We start from the raw sequence: 20,408 nt of genomic DNA on the forward strand, positions 1-20,408 counted from the left end.
ATAGTTCAGTGCACTGGATCCAGTGGGAAAATCAGCTCAATAATTGAATTGGTGGTCTACTTTTCAATCCATCGCGACTGGAATCGTCTAAACAGCCAATCCAGTGCCATTTCAGTGTTGGCAGAAACGTCGAACGGTAACCACTTGTTGATGTTTGGTTTCTTTTCGGAACAGTTTTTCGTTCGCAATGGTGAAAAAGTTAAAGAAGATCAAACTTTACTGTTTATTATTTTATATAGATAACATGGTTGTTTATAGGACATAATATCAGAATATTATAAAAACAAAGCCATGCGCCAATCTGCTTTGCATAAAAATCAGCGAGAATATGCAAATTGAAAGTTTCATTGTGGAGGATGTGAAAAATAAAATAAAAAGGATTCGTTCCACATCTTTTTTATTTATTGCTATTGGTGCTAGTGGTAATGCTTACTAATCCAAAGTGAAATGATTCGGCGAATGTAATTCATTTATAAAAAATGCGACGGTGAAGAAAAAAACATTGGTATGTTTTCTTAGGATAATTATTTATTATACAATCACATTTCGTTGATGAGCAGTAATTATAAAAGACACGTTTTGATAGCCTTTTAATGAATCATATTATTTTGCAATGATACTTTTCCTTCGTTCACAAAGTAATTAGAATACTGTGTTCTTTTTTGTCCAGCACATAATATTGAGTTGTTACTGCCTTGCTGCATGATACTGTTTAAAGCGCTTACTTTATTTGTTTCTAAATATTAAATTAAGTACATGCGTTGCATTATAATTTTAATATTTATTTGATGTAATATTAAAATAAAATTTGTTATTCTAGTTATTAGTCATTTTTGCTCTTCATGTAATCGCAAACAAAAAATATTTTAAATATCTGATTATTATTTAAATTTATTTTATACTCAAATAATACCTATATATAGATGAAACATTATTTTATTATTTTTATTTGAGGGTCACAATACATGGTGTTACGACCAACATAAAAAGAGTTCCGGCCGTTACAATTTGAACGTCAGATTATCAACTGTCGTTGCCTGTGTTCGTTAGGCTGTTGTCCGTTTTAACCGTTTTAATCATTGTGCGTGTGAAATTAAACAATTTGACTGTTATTCGTCGTTCTCTGTGACGTTTGTTCATCGACTCGAACAAATACAAAATGGAGCCGTTCACTCAGGTATGTAGTTCATCAGATACTAAACTCCAACTTTATACGTTTGATTATCATATCGATCTTTGCATACTTCAGAGGTTGTTGGAACGCGCAAAGGCACGAAAAGATAAGTTGGATTTGAAGATTTCGCCCTCCAAACAGACAAATCCTCGCAGGAAGATATTGACTGAGAGCAATCAGCCGCTGTCTCCAACTAAACATCCGTCGTCTCCGATGAGACAGAACAGTAACCCTATCGAAAAAAACCTTACGTATGGTGGAACAGAAAATGACGAAAGCGACTTCGCCGTGAAGATAAACATCGTCCATCAGAACAACGTTCAAGTGCAAGTAGAAGTTGAGGAGAGAGAAGTCGACTTCGATCAATATTTGGCCATAGAAGATAAAGAAAATTCGCTGGAAAGGAAAAAGAATGACGAATTAAACACCGACAAAGGTTTGTTTATAAATTGATATTATAAATGTTTATGATATAATTACTTTATATAAACATAAGTTAATATGTGTCAATTTGAGTCATACTTTAAGGATGTTTAAATATATTTTAGAGTTAAAAGTGGATTCTATGACTGATAAAGCATCAGGCAATATGCGAGAAGGAACGAAGACTAGACTTCAAAAGCTCGGAAAGCTGTATTCGGGTATTTATTAAATAACAAGTTATAAATTTGTCAGTTGAAGTCTTATAAGCATATATTTTATTAAATATAATTTTTAGAAAATGGAAGATTATCGTCTCCGATTTATCAGAGTAGAGACTTAAATTTAGACGAAGGTGTTAAACCGTCCGTTATTGATATACGAGAAGAATCGGAAGAAGATGTGAACGAGAAGCCGAGAGTAAAAAAATTTGGAAGACTCGCGGCGTTGGCCAATCAAATCAATAATTGGGAAGATGATACAAGCCATCACGATTTCGTAAGTCAAATTCAGTCTCATTTTATAAATACACAACCATAAAATACTGATATTGTATTTTTTTAATATTTAGAAGAGTTCTAATGCCACAAAAGTGAGCAGTCCCAAAAAGTCTAACTTTACACCGGCGCCGGTTAAAACCGCTTCTCCGATCAAGTCGTTCGCTGACAGATTTACGAATAAGTCTAACGTGAGCCCCAAAAAGCAAAGTATCTTCAGTAAGAGTGATGTTCAAGAAAAACCGAAAGTAACTTCACCGTTTGCTTCTAAATTCAGCAAATTTAACAAGCCAGATATTACAGAGAGTAATAGAGTAGTCAAAGAGTCGGTTATATCTTCTCCTTCGAAGAAAATTGATGAGCGCAAACCGATAGCACTGAATAACAGCCCTAAACCTTTTCAACCGCAAGTTGTGGCCACGAGTCCGAAGAAACTGCCGAGAAATTGGGACAGGAGTATACTGGAAGATTTGGTAAGTGATTTTTTGCTTTCTATCGCGATTTTACGTTTTCGAAGTGTTAATCGTTCTTCTTTTAAATGTGTGAATATAATGAAAAAAGGTAAGTTAAAGTATTTTATTACTTAAAATAATATTTTATCAACAGTACTTTATATGTCTATATTGTAAATTTTATTTCAGATTTTCTAATGAAACATTTTTGTATATATTTTTTACATGATCATGAATTTATTTAACCCTAATTCATAAGTATAATATAAAGAACTCTATTTTTAGTTAAATATAATTATACATATGTATATTTTAAGCCTTCAAACTCCTATAAATAAATTGTGATTTTAACGCCATCTATAAATACAATAGTTTCTTAAAAAGGTTAAGAACTTAGATGAATAACATATAGGTAGTGCTATAAATAAGTCATTTAATTTTCAGAAGGAAAAACTCATTTTTATTAATTTTATATTCTCCATCTCAAACTATCACTTCTTGCTATTTTTATTATTGATATATTAGATAAAAAAAAAATATTTTCAAAATAAATATACAATATTTATTCTGAAAGATAATTTTCATCGTTATTTATGATATTTTGCCACAATTTGAGTAATTTTTCGATGCCTCTCTTATAAAAGTCTTGCGGTTTTGAATTAAAAAAGGAATCTAGATGTTTTCGAACATCTGTTAATTTGAACTTTTGTTTTCAAAGCTAATGTTCCATAAATCGAAATAAATAATAATCTGACGGTGCTGTCAGTAACATAAGGCAGATACGGTCAAGTTCTAGATCCAATTCCTTTATTTTATCCTGTGTAATTTTCGCTGCGTACTGTCTCGCATCGACGTATTCTAAGATGCGCTGTTGATTATTAACTAGGACTGATCGTTTTTTTAACAATTCCGCATTTAATCTCTCCAATTGTTTACAATAAAGTTCGGCTGTGATGGTCTAACTAGGTTTTAATAATTCATAATTATATCCAGGGCCACCAAGAACAATCCCGGGCCCTGGGAAAACAATGATTCCAGGCCTCATGACAAAAATGGTATTTTATCAATTTTTTAACGTCTTAATATTATATAATTTCTTGAATAAATAATAATACGTACGAGTTAATCTCTTCTATACTACAAATAAATATAAAAATTAGCCATATATTTTCTGAAATCATATTTTATGCGAAATATTTTAATTAGGCATTAAAAATTATTAAAAACATCTACTCATAATATTTATCTGATAATTACTCGTGTTTTCTTTGCTGTTGACTTGTAATTTTTTATTTAAATAAGAAAAGTAAGCAACGATTTTTAATGTGCAACATGCAGTGCTTAGTTTTATGGTTATTAATTTAAAATTTTAGAAGAACTCTTATAGAATGTTCTCGATCTGTAGCAATTCTAATTAATTTTGATATTTTTCATATAGATTGATTTTTGGCTATTGTATTTTTTAATTCAAAAATCATTTACAAAAAAATTCAAATGTTCAAAGATAGTTGTGGAATTGTCAAAACATACTAACACAATATACCAGTGGTATAAGTCGATAACTAAGACTTAAAAAAACATGGGTTTTGTTGATTATGTTGATTGTGTTTACTCCGTTGTAACGCATTGGGCTGACACCTGTCATGTAGCAATGTTAGATTTATAATAAATAAATAAATAGACATCAATAGTGGCAATTACACACAGATTGAGCCGCTGCAGTAGTATTTTTGTTAAAAGTATATAGAATACATGTTTATTATTGAAATATATGCGAGTGGATGAGGCACCACCACCGGACGTTGTTTTCCTGCCGAGGTCCACCAAAATAATGTGCTGCCCTCAGCCGCCGTCACGTCAGTGTTATTAGAGTGCCGCCAAGTTTTGGCATAATAATTGAATAAATAAATATATAAATAGGCCCCCACTGTATTGCAATAATTTGTTATATTTTTATCACCTAAAAAAAGATTTTTATATTTTAGATAATTTTGCTTCTTTTCTGTTTTTCATTTTCATTTTTGATTCACACAAAAAATATTTTGCTGTTATTAAATATTTTTAAAGAATACAATGTGTTGTCGTATTTTAAGAATACGGCTCACATGTTGACTAATCCCAAATAATTTTGATCAAGTTTTGCCTTCAATATCTCCTATTGTCGGCAATAGAGATCTTAAATGATAGATTGGTTAACAGATAACAATTCAGAGCTAAACTTCATATCAAAAATGATCCTCCAACACTACGATCATCAACAAAAGTCGATACGTCAACAATGTGTTGATTCTAATCTCTGCTTTTGCAGCAGTAAAAAGATTGGATTCATCTCCACCATTCGCATTAATATAATATGTAAGTTTGATTCAATTACATCATGACAACTAATTTTCGCCGAAATTTCGAAACAGACTGACGTTTCAAAACTTGCATCCAAGTGTTTTGTTATTCATTGTTAAAATAATGATGTAAAACGCACGTATGTATTGCACTACCCAATAAAAAATGTTTAATATATTTTTGCATAAATATATTTGATAAAATTAGGTACTTTTGTTGATTCTAAGTCAAAATATATAATCTTTGATTCAAAAATGTGTAAGGAAGCGGCGCTTCTGTGTAAATTAAAATACTTTTTAATCCTCATGGAAGTAAATGTCAATGACATGACTGTTCTATAACAATAGGCTATTATTAAAAATATGATGCATATGCATTCCTTATCTTGCTATTTTACGTTTTACTCAAATTTTCAGAATTCAACCGCAAGTTTTGCCATCGTTGTTAAAACAGTTTTTTCGCTGTACAAAGTCGCCGCTTGTTTGACGACAGTACGTGACTCAAATTTTAAGTAAAAAACTTACTCTTTAAATAATTTTTTGGTCTTTGCTTAAAACATCAATTTTTTAGATGAAGATTTCAAATTATAAATTAAACTATCGTTAATACATAATATAATTGCTTGGTTGAACCTCTTGGAAATGTATTCGTCTAGAATAATTCATCGTTGATGGCTATTGAAGCGCAGAGTAAACAAGTCGGTTGACAGACACTTGACAAAAACTATTCGAGAAAGCGATTCTTTATTGAAGCTTTCATGTGGGCGCGCGATCACAATTACCAAAATTACCCACATGCTTCGACTGCGCCCTTATGATGATAATATATTGACACGCGTTATTTTTGTGATCGATTCGATGACAAAAGCGAAGAGCGTTTAAGAAGTTTCTTATTTTTTTTTAGATAAAATTAGATAAATATTGTAAGCGATTTTTTAGGCACAGTGTAAATGCGTCTTTACTTTCGATATCGATAAATACTTTTTTCTCTTAAATATGTAAGGCGCGTTCGATTTAACAATATTGTCAGTCTAAATACATAATATATTTTTTTATGCCGTATGGTGTGACTTATTCAGGCAGTTAGGGCTATTTGATATTTTACTGCACATATATACAAATATAATTCAGGTGTCAGTATCGGGCGGCGGTGTTGAATGAGCTCAGGTTGCTCCAAAAGAGTCGTAACAATGCAGTAGTTCTTTGCATCAATAGTTCTGATATGAGCAATGGTTGAAATGTTTATTTATTTTCTTACCAAAGCTTATACGAATGAGGGAAATAAATAGACCGTTATGTTAAAACCCGCTTCTAATAAAGCACGAGTGTGTCTTCCGGGTGACTCTTTATAAGCAAAACCATTGCGGTCGCTTACAAAATATACAAATGACGTTACTATTCGTCTTGCGAGAAGATCTTAAATACATTTTTTAAGTATTTAATAATCGCTTGAGTAGTTTTAGTAATGGTTGATGAAAATCTGCATAACCATTGTAAGATTAGTCGCTCTTTAGTGTTCCAAATATGAAGATTTATGTCGTGTTTTTTGTTTGTAAAGCACCTTTGTTCAATTGTAACTTTCTACTGAGCATTTGTGTAGGATTCCTTATAAAAGTCACACGTGTTATCGATATATCAGAATTTATATTAAAATGTCAGAATATAAGCGGCCAGAATAAATATTAGATGATCAGAATTTAAACTGGACTGTTCATAATTTATATTAAATGCTAAAAAATATTTCCGCAGATGGTCTGAATCATTTTTTTTAGTTGGCAATAGTGCTATTTTATAGTTCTGTTATTGCTGTTTCGATCTGTTATTCGTATGCCAACAATTTATTATAATTATCATTTTAAGTCCAACACATTTGGTTAGGTTCGCAACATGCTCTTCGCCGCCGCTCTGTCGTTATTACCGCTTCGTTCGTCTCATTTTTGTGTTTTTTGGTGAAAGATATTCGTAACATTATCTGAAATGTCGTTATAAAACATAATTCATTTGTATTTTAAAATAAAATAAATAATATCAAAAAAACACACTTATGTCAAGAATAGTTCAGTTAACATATTCTTCACTCTCACAATAGTAGTTACATTTTTTTGCTGTTGATATTATTGAAAGAAAACATTATTATGTTGGGATAAGCTATAGAAGTTCAAAGGCATGTTATTTATTCACGTGCGATGTATAAATGATACAGTGAATGTGTATTTTTCAGTAAAGTTAAATTTTCACTAGTGAAGTCACAAATATATTTTTATTATTATTGAAATATATGTGAGTGAACTCTGAACGAGGCACTACCGGCCGTTGTATTCCCGCCGAGGTTCACCAAATTCATGTGCTGACCCCTCCCCCCCTCCCGTCGTCGTCACGTCAGTGTCATCAGAGTGCCGAGTGAATAAATAAATATATACATAAGACCCTATTCAATAAGAAAAAAATTGTGCAGTAAAGGTTAACCATACAAAATATGCCTCTCTTTTCATATAATATATTAATTTTACACATTATTTAATGATGAATTTTAATTTGCAACTTTTTATAAAAAAAAGTACTTAGATTTTTTACCTTTTTTGTAAATGGCATTATATAAGACATTTGAAAGGTATTAAAACTATAAATGTGTTTAGTCACGTTTTCAACAATGGATCTATCTTTGCCTTTTTTATTTTAATTAAGCTCCAAGCCAGCGCTTTTCAACACAATACATATTTAATAAAAAATAACCTTTCTTCTGGTTAGAAACCGATCCTCAGACATCGAGGCATTCGTTTATACAGGTAACCGAGCAAAAAGCAGACGAGTCGGATAACGTTGCAGATTAACTGTAATCCGATCGCTTCATAAAAGGCAATGGACTACCTAACGACAATTTTTAACCATCAACGAAGAGGATTTTTTCTTCTTCACGGGATTAAGTCGGAACAGGTATTCATGTCTTATCTAAATAGTACCTTATGATTCGTTTCAAAGGTATCTGACGTCGCCCACGTATACCACGAAAAGGTTTTACTACGATTTTTGAATCTATATGTATATTTTTGAATAAGCATTATCTACATTACTTGAACGTATTGTCTAAAATATGATACTTGCTGCACTAGTTAGTAATAGTCAATCGTCGCTCAAACTGGTTTACTCAATTACCTTGATCACCGAGAGCGATTTGTTGATTGGACTGGAGGTGTGTCTCTGTCCAATCTCGAGTTTTAATAAATTCTTGTCTTTTCTTGAGGGCGAGATTTCTGCCGTTTCATCATTCGATCAGATATTTGTGGTGGCACGTGGTGTTACTATGCCATCGTGCAATCTTAGTCGTGTTGAGCACATAAGTCCGGTATCGAGATTTCGAACGGGTTCGACTCGCAATTTCGCAATGGTCGATCGGTGCTACATTATCGTCGGTTCATCACGATTTTGACGAGCTAGTCAGAGGTAGACAATCGCAGACGTAGACGATTTGAAGACCTCGTTTAACGTGCCAAGTCATAATGTAAAAAAAAACTCGCATTCGTACATTGCATCCATCGAAAGTTGCTAGATTTGCATAATGTATTCGTCGGAAGTGATATTTCGCAAGGCGGCGCAGTTTTAAACCAGACGGTTTCCGAGAATGCGCAAGAGGATAAGTTAATTTTTACCGGTTGGAGTTTCTGACGAATTGAATTGGTAATACAGAAGTTGCTTGTTCTAAATCAAATGGTTAATTCGACAATGTTATTGGTAGACTTGATATACGCCTGTTATCCGAGGGTGCAGAAACGTATCATGTATACATTAAGGATTTTTTATAAATCCAGATAAAAAAAGAACAAGCTTAGTTTGTTCTCGTCTTTCTTGACTATAAAATATGTTTTTTTTTTTTAAATTATTCAATGTATTTTGGATGCTCAAGAAAATTAATGTCATATACAGTTTTGGTCAAACCAAATTATTCTTAGGAGTTTATTACTTAAATTCGGAGAATTAGATAATTCAACTGGGTAACTAATATTATCATTATAATTGACTAAAATTAACGTGCCACAACTGGCAATCGTCAGTGAATTGAAAAAATAGTTTTTATCGACTTTTACAAGTATCTTTCGTTTTTGAAGATATTTAGATAATACTAATTTTAAATATGCTTCGAAAAAAGCACAGAGAGAATGCCTAGTGAGGCAGTTGTGGTAATTTAACATTTTTTTGCAGCATAATATTGCTACAAATTGTATGGGTCAATTGTCTAAAATGAACGTGCCACAACTGGCATCATCCCTTAAATAAAAATAGTGGTTTAATCGATTTGTTGCAGGTACAATGATACCTCGACTTACATACGAATTTTTTTAATATCTCATTTTGCCCTCTACATACGAACCTTGATTCGAGATACGAACTGCGATGCACCGCGCTTTATCTAAGCGGTGTTTGTTATTATTACGTCGCATTTTTCTGAAATACGACGCAAAGAGTGGCGTGTGCGACACACGCTGCACGTACTTTTGTTAAATTGTTCGCTCGGGATAAGGATTCCGGTTTGTTATTGTGTGCGTGAACTGTGTGGCTCAAAACAATTTCGATCAGAATATTTTTTTTTTTTATTTAAAAAAAAATATATGTTTATTTAACATACATACATCTGAGCTAAGTTGGAAATTTCAACGGACAATTAAAAATATATTATATAATCGAAGAAACCAGACATTGATGTCATTAATTAAATATTTGCAAAATTCAAAATCTTTCACTAGTCAAAAAAATAATGAAGTCTTTAGCTATTCTTCAAAAGCAAAAAGATATAAAATGGGGAATGAAATTATTCGCAGATTGTTAAATGGCGCGATGTCTCTATTAAATCATTAGAATCCATTGAATAAATTAAAAAATTATCATTTAAGCCTTACAGAGAATAGTGTAAAAAAACCAACAACGTACGGATTAATGGAAAAATAATTAAAATATTTTAATCCACGTGTAAGAGAACGAATAACTTACAGTGTATATTTGAAGCCTTGATATCAATTAACCCAGATATGCCTAAAAATTTAATTTATAAAAAACAGTGGCACGAGTTTAGTGACCTACCTATGGGACAGTGGGTATATATGGGTTAAACCAATATCAACACAAAATTATTTAAAATAAATCACTAGAGAAGATGGAACTTGTGTGCCACACTGCACTTTAATGACGAATACCAGCGTTGACGAATCAGCGACTGTCCTTAAAAGAGAAAGCGAGACAAGGAAGTACACGCTACATCGCTTCTCCCTCTCATATACATGTACCCACACACAATAACAAACCGGCATCCTTATCCCGAGCGTACTCTACATAGAAAACTCTTTCGTCAAAAACATCCAGATGGATGGCTCGTGCAAGAGGTGCGTTCTCAAGCGCTGATGTTCTGGCCTCGACGGTTGAGAATGAGGGACGCGATCGTGACCCTCTAGGCCTCTAAAGCTCGCTGCCAAAAGTCACCGAGCGTCGGATTGTCAACACACATTGATAGTCACTATGCCAAGAATGCAATCAATTATATTCCACAACGCTTTTAAATAAAATGCACTATAATAATAAATACTCCTTGTAGAGATATCTTTGAATCCTCTCCAACAATTGGATTCCAGTAGCAGCAGTTGCTTCATTGCTTTATACTAAGTTTTTTTTCTGTCAATTTCTTACTAAAAACTATAATCTAGCTATATGATTTTTTGTAGAACATTCTGATATAAATATATATGTATGTTATGTACGAGTTATATTCTAACTAAAAATTTTAGTATTGAAAGTTAGACATATGTATATTATCCAATGAAATAAAGGGAAGGAAGAAAGAAATCGATAACCAGGTAAATGCCAAGGAACTGGGAAATAAAATGTTAGTCACAGTATATTAACAATTTTAACAAGATCTTTAATTTAATGGAGAACTGCATTCTTTACTAACTAGTTATTTTCCTGGAAAGATAAGTGAAATATATGTTGTAATAAAAGAGAAACGAGGATATTATGCTCATATTATGGATATGCACAATTTTATGCATCCATTGCTTCAATTTACTATATATTTTATTGCAATTTTAATTTAATCATATTTAACAAAGGGTCTGGTTATAATTAACAATATTATGCTCACCTCGTTCAAAAGCGATCGATCGATATTTCCGAGAAACGCAATTATCAGACAGACAGATCTCAAATTGCATAATGTGGTCAGGGTCAGCTTTTCATATACGTTAGTGACCCACAGAATATATAATATATATGTATATATTTTTTTTGTGAAGCTAGGCCAGTAAATCTGGTCCGTTTGGATTGAAAATCTATCGATCAATTTTCTATTTAATGAGCGCACATCTAGTTCTTGCGTTCTTGTCAACGTTTAATTATAAAAAAAATCTGATCCGCCTTTCGTTATCTGACAGATTTAATCTTCTTTCTCACGGTGTGGCCGAAAAAAAGTGAACCGACTGCGGCGCGCCAATGGCAACGTCTGCTTCGCGTTCTGCCCGTTCATTCGGTCACCGGCCGCGTTGCTGGCCAGTCGTGGTCATCGGCGCTGCTGCTACACTACCCCCACCTTTGTGCTGCAGTCTGAGAAGTCGTGTGCGCAAGCGCAGGTTGTTTATATATTTCGGCTACAGATCTTCTGCGAAGCGTCTTTCTTTCTTTCTTCTTATTGTTGTGGCAGGTCGCGACTTTATGTGATATTGCATCACGTCCAATAACAAGTGCATTAGTTTCTCGTAATATCGATAGACTACCATGTGTGTTTCTGTGTTTTATGAAGTGAATGGTTTCGGTTGTTCAGTTTGAAATATTTCAAAAGGTTACGCATTACAGTATAAGCAGTGAAAATGCTCTTAAATGTTGCGCTCTCTGGTCGAGATTTCATCATCTCTCGGATTACAAATCTAGACATACTTTTTATACTCAAAATATTCACGAGTATTTATTATGTATCACATACAAAGTATCAGTTTTAATACACTTCTTTTTTTCTGTGTTCTATATTTTCTATAAGAATTACTTTGATGCTTATACTTCAGTATTATTTCCCTTGCAAAATTAAGTACACAAATTCGTGTATGACGCATAATGTTATCTATGCTCTGGTTGTTTTAAGAATGTATTACTACTCACCACAATGACTTATCTTGTAAGTGGTAAATTTATCGTATTCGGTTGGCGGAGTAAAACGGAATGAACCAGAATATACATGCATACATTTATGTGTATGTAGAATAATGAAAATATTAATTTTTATTTGTAATAAATCAATATTTAATAATATAAAATATTAATTATTTTGTGGCAGTCCATTGTTTTTGAGTGCGATTTAACAGGGAATTATTTAAAGGAATATGTGCATTTAAATAAATATTTTATTCCATAAAACGATTTTTTTGTGCATTACTGTGTTTCTTATAACAGTGTCACTTAGAGGTCTATCCATTTCGTCATTATTCATAAGTGAAAAATAGGTCATTTCGACTCCGAAAGGTTTATAATAATAACATAACATTAAAGTGGATTTTTATTTCATTGCGTACATGTCTTAAGCAATTGTTTTATAACATATTATATTTTATTGGAGTATAGACATAAGAAATATCGATTCAGATTCAATAACAAACGGTGTTGCCATTGTATTATTTAAGCAATCTCAATGTTGCCGTTCGCAGAATTTTTTCGTGCTAAGCGCTCAACGCACACTATGTGCGCCGGTGCTGCATTATTTGAAAATGGACATTCTCTATACATCGTGTGCTCTTAACCCTTTAAGTAGTGAGTTAATTTTACGTATTTTTCCATATTTTTTTTATGTTGTTATTTATTTATTATTATTTTATATTGCATTTATAGTAAATTATAGAAAAAATCAGTATTTCTCAACATTGTTTAGCTTTATTTATACTACATTTTTGTATTAGTATGTTGTAATAATTTATTCTTACACTTTTCTATTTTTCAATTTCATTAATTTATTTTACATATTTTTTTATTAACATTCAATTCGGCTTTCGTGGATTTTTTCTTATATAAATCAGAAGCTTTTTTATAAAATTGATATAAAAAAATTTTTGTCATAATAATTTATTTCGTACTTTTTAATAAATTAGTATTATTTTCTATATAAATCAAATTAAAAAAAATTACAGAAATGTTTATAAATTATTATTTTTTCATTTATCTGATCAATGTGTATACAAACAGAATTTTGATCAATAGGTAAGCGCAAAAAGAATTATCACTTCTCAGAAGGCAAAAATTCACGTCAAAAGCAATAAAATCGTGTCGGCGCCGACGCAGTGGGAACGCTCGGTAACGAGCGTTCCCACTGCGACGGCGTCGGCACGATTTTATTGCTTTTGACGTGAATTTTTGACTTCTGAGAAGGGATAATTGTTTTTTGCGCTCTCCTATTGTTGAAAATTCGGTTTAGATGTGCTACATTTGATGCTCATTTATTGTAAGTCGTCATATTGTTATACATTTTTTTTGTATGCAATCTAGATAATCGAGCGTTTCCATTGCGACGACACGATTTTATTGCTTTTGTCGTGAATTTTTGACTTCTGAGAAGGGATACTTGTTTTTTGCGCTCTCCTATTGGTCAAAATTCGGTTTAGATATGCTACATTTGATTCTCGTTTATTGTAAGTCGTCATATTGTTATAAAAAATCTTAGTATGAAATCTAGATAATCAAGTGTTTCCATTGCGACGGCACGATTTTATTGCTTTTGATGTGAATTTTTTTACTTCTGAGAAGGGATAATTGTTTTTTGCGCTCTCCTATTGTTGAAAATTCGGTTTAGATGTGCTACATTTGATGCTCATTTATTGTAAGTCGTCATATTTTTATAAAAAATCTTAGTATGAAAGCTAGATAATCGAGCGTTTCCATTGCGACGGCATGATTTTATTGCTTTTGACATGGTTTTTAAACAGGGACGTCATTTGGAGGTAGGAAAGGGGCAGATGCGGGTTAGATAATCGAGGGTTTCCACTGCGACGGCATGATTTTATTGCTTTTGACATGAATTTTAAACAGGGACAACATTTGAAGGGGTAGGAGCACCTCTTTTGAATTCCCCCAAAAAAATTTAATAAAATATTATAAATCTTTATGAAATTTAAATATTAAAAAACATTGACTGGCCCACTTTTGCCCCTCCCCCTTTTGTGGAACATTTTTTTATATATGTATTGATCATTTAATTTGCCCCTGATATTTTTAGGATTGTATTAATATTTTTTAATTATTTAGATTGTATGTATATAATGTTTAAGTCAACTTTACAGAGAACTGTATTTATTAGTTACAAACTACTTTTCTGAAAAGCCAAGGAAAATACTACACCTACTTATATCCAATTTATTCAGTGGTCGATTATCTTGCTCCATTATTTTCTATATTATCTATGGTGCGAGAAAACGATAAGGTTCAGTCTGAACTCTTTCTGCTTCCTATTGTTTCAAATGTGTGGCACTTGCTTACTCTTATGAATCCACGTCACGTGTCATCCTGGATGATTATTTATGTAGCACGAAGAGCTTTTCATTATCATATAGATAGATGTTCATTATACTATTATAATTTGTACATGTGTTTATTTATTACGCATACATTTTTTATTCTATTCTAAATGATTAGCATTCTAAACGACGTCCAGTGGCCCATGTGCCAGTATCATTGTTCGCGGCCGCGCAGTAAAAATGCTCATTGTGTTTTTAATTGGGGTTTCGTGATGTTCATTACGTAGATGGGCACTATTCCGGATTCTGGCGTTCTCACGGGTTTTGACAGTGTTATTCTGTCGATTGGCGGTCGTATTCGATTTTAGCCCAACTGCTTGAAAGTCTTCTCATCATAGAACAAAGGGAACTAATTTACTTTTAAAACAATGCGATATGTAGTAGCATTCGCACACATGCAAAGTACCAAGTGTGCATATATGCAAATGTTTTGACGTTGGATAGTCATTTGCTCGTTTACCGTTAAAATAAAAAGAGTCAGTCAGCTCTAAGCTTATGATTTCAGTATCTATGCGAATACCTTTTTTGCTGTGTCGCAAAATGTGACGTTATAGTCGTGCGTTCAGAGTTCAATTAAACATTTATGTTTACATTTAATGATTGATCATAATTCTTTATTAGTTTTTATAATTAATAAAAAAAACCAATTATTATAGAATTTGTACATACAACTGTTTCTAATACATACACATGAAAATGTCTTAATATTTCCACTTTGCTCACATTATCATAAAGAAGAGTCTCAAGAAAAATTGACAACTCATTGTTACTAAAAGTAGAAGTGCACGTAATATAGATCTTTTTCACATTTTTTGTCCCTCCGATAAATTTTATAATTTTACAGGGAATTATTTTAAGAGATATGTGCATTTAAATAAATACTTTGTTCCATAAAATCATTTTTTTGTGCATTTATGTATCTTTGTCTATAAATCTTTGGATTTTTTCTTCGAAAAAGGATTCGTAAGGACTGTTCTGACTTTCAAGTATTCGAATATTAAATAAAAAATAAATTATTCGAATATATTCGTATTATTTTTCGGTTTTAAACGATTTTAATTTAATTAACCAATTGTGCAAAAAATATCAATTATTTTACTGTAAAATAATATATTAATTAATCGTTGCTTAGTTTCATAGTCATTATAAAATAGGCGTAAAACTGATTTTTGAGACGTCATTTCAGCTGCATTGAATTAATTCAGCAAGATTTATAAAACATTTTAAGTACAATAATTTACCGAATTTATTGTGTATATAATAGATAATAATGTTTGGAACGAATTTGATCAGTACCGACGTTTTTTATATGCGGATTTGCATGTAAATGAAATACCTAGAAATAAATAACCGCGGTAGAATAAAATCTTTGCGTCTTGAAACATCAAATACAAAGCCTTAACACTTGACAGAAATTTGCGAATAACACCTGTTTTTGAGTTTGTTTTGTTCAACGAATAAATTCTGCGAATTTCAGTCATAGTAGATACCGCTGATAAATGTTCTATATACAAATGTTTTCTGAAGGCGTAAATAACAGTTTTTTTGTTAAGAAGGAGCAACATTTTGCTTCGCATTTCGAAGCAAAATTGGAGCGACTCTATTCACTCGGGTATATTGAGAAAAAATCTGTGTTGCTCAAATATACAAATCGTTTCATTCTAAGATTTTTTAAATTTTATTTGAGATTTATTGAGATGAATCGATCAATTATTCAGATATTCATATAGTTGAAAATCGGGCGAATAATTTGGATAATCGATTTAGAAACTTAGTTCTGATCAATAATCGCTCGTATCTAATCTGTTCAACAGTAATGCACAAATAATTCGTTTTATGGAACAATTATTTTTTATATTGCTCATTTAAATTGCCCTAAAAAGAAAAGGGCCACCAGAGAAAACAATGTTTTTAGAACAAAAATCAAATTAGCTTTTAGCTATTATTATTCTTTATTCAGCATTTACTAAAGCATATATTTGATAACCTAGAAAGTATGAAATAACTTTTATAAAAGATGTAAAACTAATTTGCCTGTAATATTCACACTTAATTCTCTCGAATATTTTTCTTTCGGAACTTTAAATAATTAATTTGTAGTATTGTAGTGCTTTTTGATGACCCTTAGCTAAATGTATTAATTATATCGAAAGCAGGGATTTGTGGCGGCCAAAATAAGGGTTTCTTGCTTTTAAATATCCCAAATATTTAATAATATATATCACGGCAAAGCAAACGAAGTGTGAAGTACACTCATTTTTAAGTCAATGCATAAAAAAATCGTTTAACGCGTGTTTTCTGCCCTGTGATTGATCAGTCGCCCTGAGGAGTGGTACCGGTGTGGGTCATATGCAAAGAATCAGTGAATATTATATAAATTTAATTCCGATCGATTGCCATCGATTAGATTTTCCTTATCATCTAAACTAGTTGTTAAATTAGGTACCACACTCTGAATAAATTCAATATATAAAAATTATAATTTATGAAAATTTCATTTGTAGAATTTCCTCTACGTTATTTTACATTACTTATATTTTATTTTGCTAGTTGAAAAATATATTTTTAATTGACGATTGAATTGTTTAATATTTTTTTTAATATTTTGTTATGGCTAAAAGAAAAAAAACACTAAACATATTGGCGAAACATATTTGCGTTCAAAAATAAATTATATCTAACAGACCCGAGTTCAAATCCCAAATGGACCCTAATGTGTTCGAATACTATCGTTTCTGATAGATTAGTGCTTATTATATGTTTATAATAACGGTCGATCATCACAAATTATGTTTTACTAGATTTTCCTAATCTCACGGATGGATAATTTAAACAAAAACCGAGCTCTCTCGTGCATAATAATAATTTATAATTAACAAATCAGATGTCATTAGTTTGTCATTAGTTGTCTGGTATTTTACTACTTACTTAGTAGTTGTTAATTGTGTTTACCTTGTTTTAACGCATGTTACAACGAAAGATTTATGATAAATAAACGTATAAAAACACAAAGTAGTATTGGATTGTTGCTCTCTAGATACAGCTGTTGATTATTATATTATCGCCCATTTTACTATTGTTGTTTTTAATTTATTAAAATTAATTCTAAAATTATTTATTGAATTAATAATACATATTGTTTTTAGTTGTTCTAATTCAGCTTTGTTCTCAGCGATCACGTGAATTTGTTTTTGTGCACAGACTATTCAGTAAAATAGCGTGTAAATAGTTTTGCGTGATTTTAAAGATTTTATAAAACAACATCAAACATAATCAGATCCTCTACGGTGTTTAAATGTCGGAAAAACTGTTGATTTTTGGCAAATTTTGATTCGTCGCTCTATAACACAAGCCAATGCCAATCTTACAAAGTCGATTTTTATATTTTTGCATAAATCAGAAGCTTTTCTTTGGTAGAAATGGTCTTTCAGCCTCTAAGCATATTCAAAATTTGACAACTTTACAGGAGAAACGAAAAATAATAGGAAAATAATTGGAAATTTTGGGGATAGTAATTTTTAAGCATATGTATTTCGATTAAAGGTACAAGGTGCCATGACATGAAGTCATTTTTACCCAAAAGTGGAGTTAGCAAATTCACACTTTAAGCCATCGATATGTATATTAAGGACGGAATAGCGCAGTCCATAATATATATGTCATTGATTTCTAAACTTTCAGTATGGTGGTTAATACTTGCTTGTATCTATTCATTATGTGTGATTGACTTACCCAATTATTACAGATTTACCTCGTTGTAACATATTGGGCTTACGACCGTTAGGTTACAACGGAAGGTTAAAAAAATATTATTAAAAAAAATCGGTTAGTAATATATACTGAGGGTGTTATGATATCATTACTTAAATAAGATCAAGTGGACCATTTCTTTTGCACAATACTGTATGTAGTAGATACATATGTATTTATTTATGTTTTAAATTAATTTAATATATAAAATAAAAAATGCGCGATGAAATGTATTTGATACTAATATTTTCTCTTAATGAGATACTAATTTATAAGAAAGAATCTCGTACTTTTTCGATACACGACTAGGACAAATATGTAATTTTATTTAAGACAATTCGTTTCTATGTACTTTATTTTTAACATACTTTATAAACTAAATCGTGTAATGAATATATAAATTAAACATATTAAATTAATATGGCCCAAGGACTTAGATATTGATAACGGATGTGTTTGTGGTATGTTTGCTTTCCTGTGTTATTTTTTCTGGGTTGTCAAAGTTAACTTAGATGTATTATATAATAGTTTAATAATGTTGGCTCACACATTAAAAAAACGTATCTTTAGATCAATTCTAATGGTTTCGATTAAAACTTTTGTTCGCATATTGTTAACATGCTAATCTAGAAAATCTCACTTTAAACTATTATCGCACATTTTTTGTCCCTTCTATTAAGTTGATAAATACTGAGTTAAGTCATTCTAAATTAACTAGTCTTCACATATGTATTTAGAAGAAAAAGTGCGCAAATCACTTATCGCAGTGCGGTCAATTTTTTTAAATACGTTTATTTCAATAATATGAATACTGGCTTATAACCATTTTCATGTTGACAATTTGCTAAAAAATAAAACGTTGGTGGTTATAACTTAAGGAACAAAACTAAAAATCCTTTTATAATTAAAGCGAAAGAAAAAATACACTAAAGCGCTGGAACCATTGATATGTCTCTAAAGAAATATGTGCCTGAATTTAAGGTTGTTTTTTTTTTATCATAGTCACATTATCATTAGTGTGGTTTCGCGAAATATTTTTATAATATTTTTTGTATGCAAATGATAGTGTTCTTTAATTGTTGGTATTTGATGGCTAATATGCATTTTTTAAAGATTACTTTGAAAAATAAGAATATTACTGGTGCTACCTACACTGGGCACGCATATGTTAAAATAGGTTTAATTAATTGTTTATGTATTTAAATTGTAGTTTTCATAGTTAACGCGCTCTTTCTATTGAATATAATAAGTCTAAGGTCTAAGGGCCGCAATGGCAACAAGCTCTTTAGAGCGAAGTTTAAACTTGGGTTATATAAAAGTCCAGATATTTAACGCTTGTTTTCCATTTTAAATTACTTAATTTAGGAGAGGTGGTTGCAGAGTTTGTCTACGTTTTCTCGACTGATTTTAATTTTCCACTTCTCAATTTTTTTATGATTGACTGTAAGCACATTTGTACATAGATAAACGTGTATTTTTTATTTTTAGTATATCGTTCGTATACGTGATACAGAAAAAGGCTCGAGCAAAAAATTCCCTGAGTAACTTAAGGTGGAATTTTACGCGGTATCGAGTGTACATTATTTAGTCAAACAACACAGTCTCTACAGGAGCGTAATATTCCAAACCAATGTAAATCAATAGAAATTTGTCATTTTTTCATGTGCTACAAAAATTAATTTTGTAGTTTGATAACGGTGGCTCCACAAATTGGACAAACGCAAAACGTGGACGCATCTTTAGATCAGTTCTGATTGTTTTGACTAAAGCTTCGGTTTGTTTACCCTTTGGCTTAGTTTTCGTTTTTGTCGCTGGTGTCGCATAACCCTTTCGATATTCGTCATGCGTCGCATGCCGCGCGTGTCGCAGTGACACGGCACAGACAGGAATGCTCGGTTCGAATCCGACCGTTTTTTTTGTTGACCCCCAAAGAATGGCGGGACATTCGCGCGCTCACAAAAAATAATCCGAAAGAAAAACACATACATAATGTGTGCGCGGCCATAAAAATAACCTGTTTTTGCTCTCGTCTGAGGAGCGTCTCGGCGAGAGTCTGCCGAAGACACGACGGTAGGTACACCACCGTGGTACGTACTGGAGGAGGACTCTTTTCGGTCAACCGGTTCGGCGTTCTTCGATTCTATTTGTTCTGGTCTTCTCTCTCTATACAGCGAAGCAAACGTCGGCTCAATTGTTACAGCCTTCTTTTTGTATGAATTTTTAGCTTTCGGCTGCCTGATGCT

General features: G+C 31.7%; 1 protein-coding gene across 1 annotated transcript in view; it reads left to right on the plus strand.

The window, feature by feature from the left end:
* The first annotated feature begins 989 nt into the window (after positions 1-989).
* Positions 990-20,408, plus strand: part of scra (anillin, actin binding protein) — a 35,387-nt gene continuing 15,968 nt past the window's right edge. Inside the window, exons 1-5 of the mRNA XM_088193469.1 lie at positions 990-1,177; positions 1,250-1,610; positions 1,723-1,815; positions 1,893-2,092; positions 2,166-2,564. Coding sequence (XP_088049595.1) covers positions 1,160-1,177; positions 1,250-1,610; positions 1,723-1,815; positions 1,893-2,092; positions 2,166-2,564 — 1,071 coding nt within the window. The 5' untranslated portion in view covers positions 990-1,159. The remainder of the gene's footprint in view (positions 1,178-1,249; positions 1,611-1,722; positions 1,816-1,892; positions 2,093-2,165; positions 2,565-20,408) is intronic.

Source organism: Plectrocnemia conspersa, unplaced genomic scaffold, assembly GCF_051122295.1.
Source record: "Plectrocnemia conspersa isolate PC_06_02 unplaced genomic scaffold, ASM5112229v1 ptg000009l, whole genome shotgun sequence".
Classification (NCBI taxonomy): domain Eukaryota; kingdom Metazoa; phylum Arthropoda; class Insecta; order Trichoptera; family Polycentropodidae; genus Plectrocnemia; species Plectrocnemia conspersa.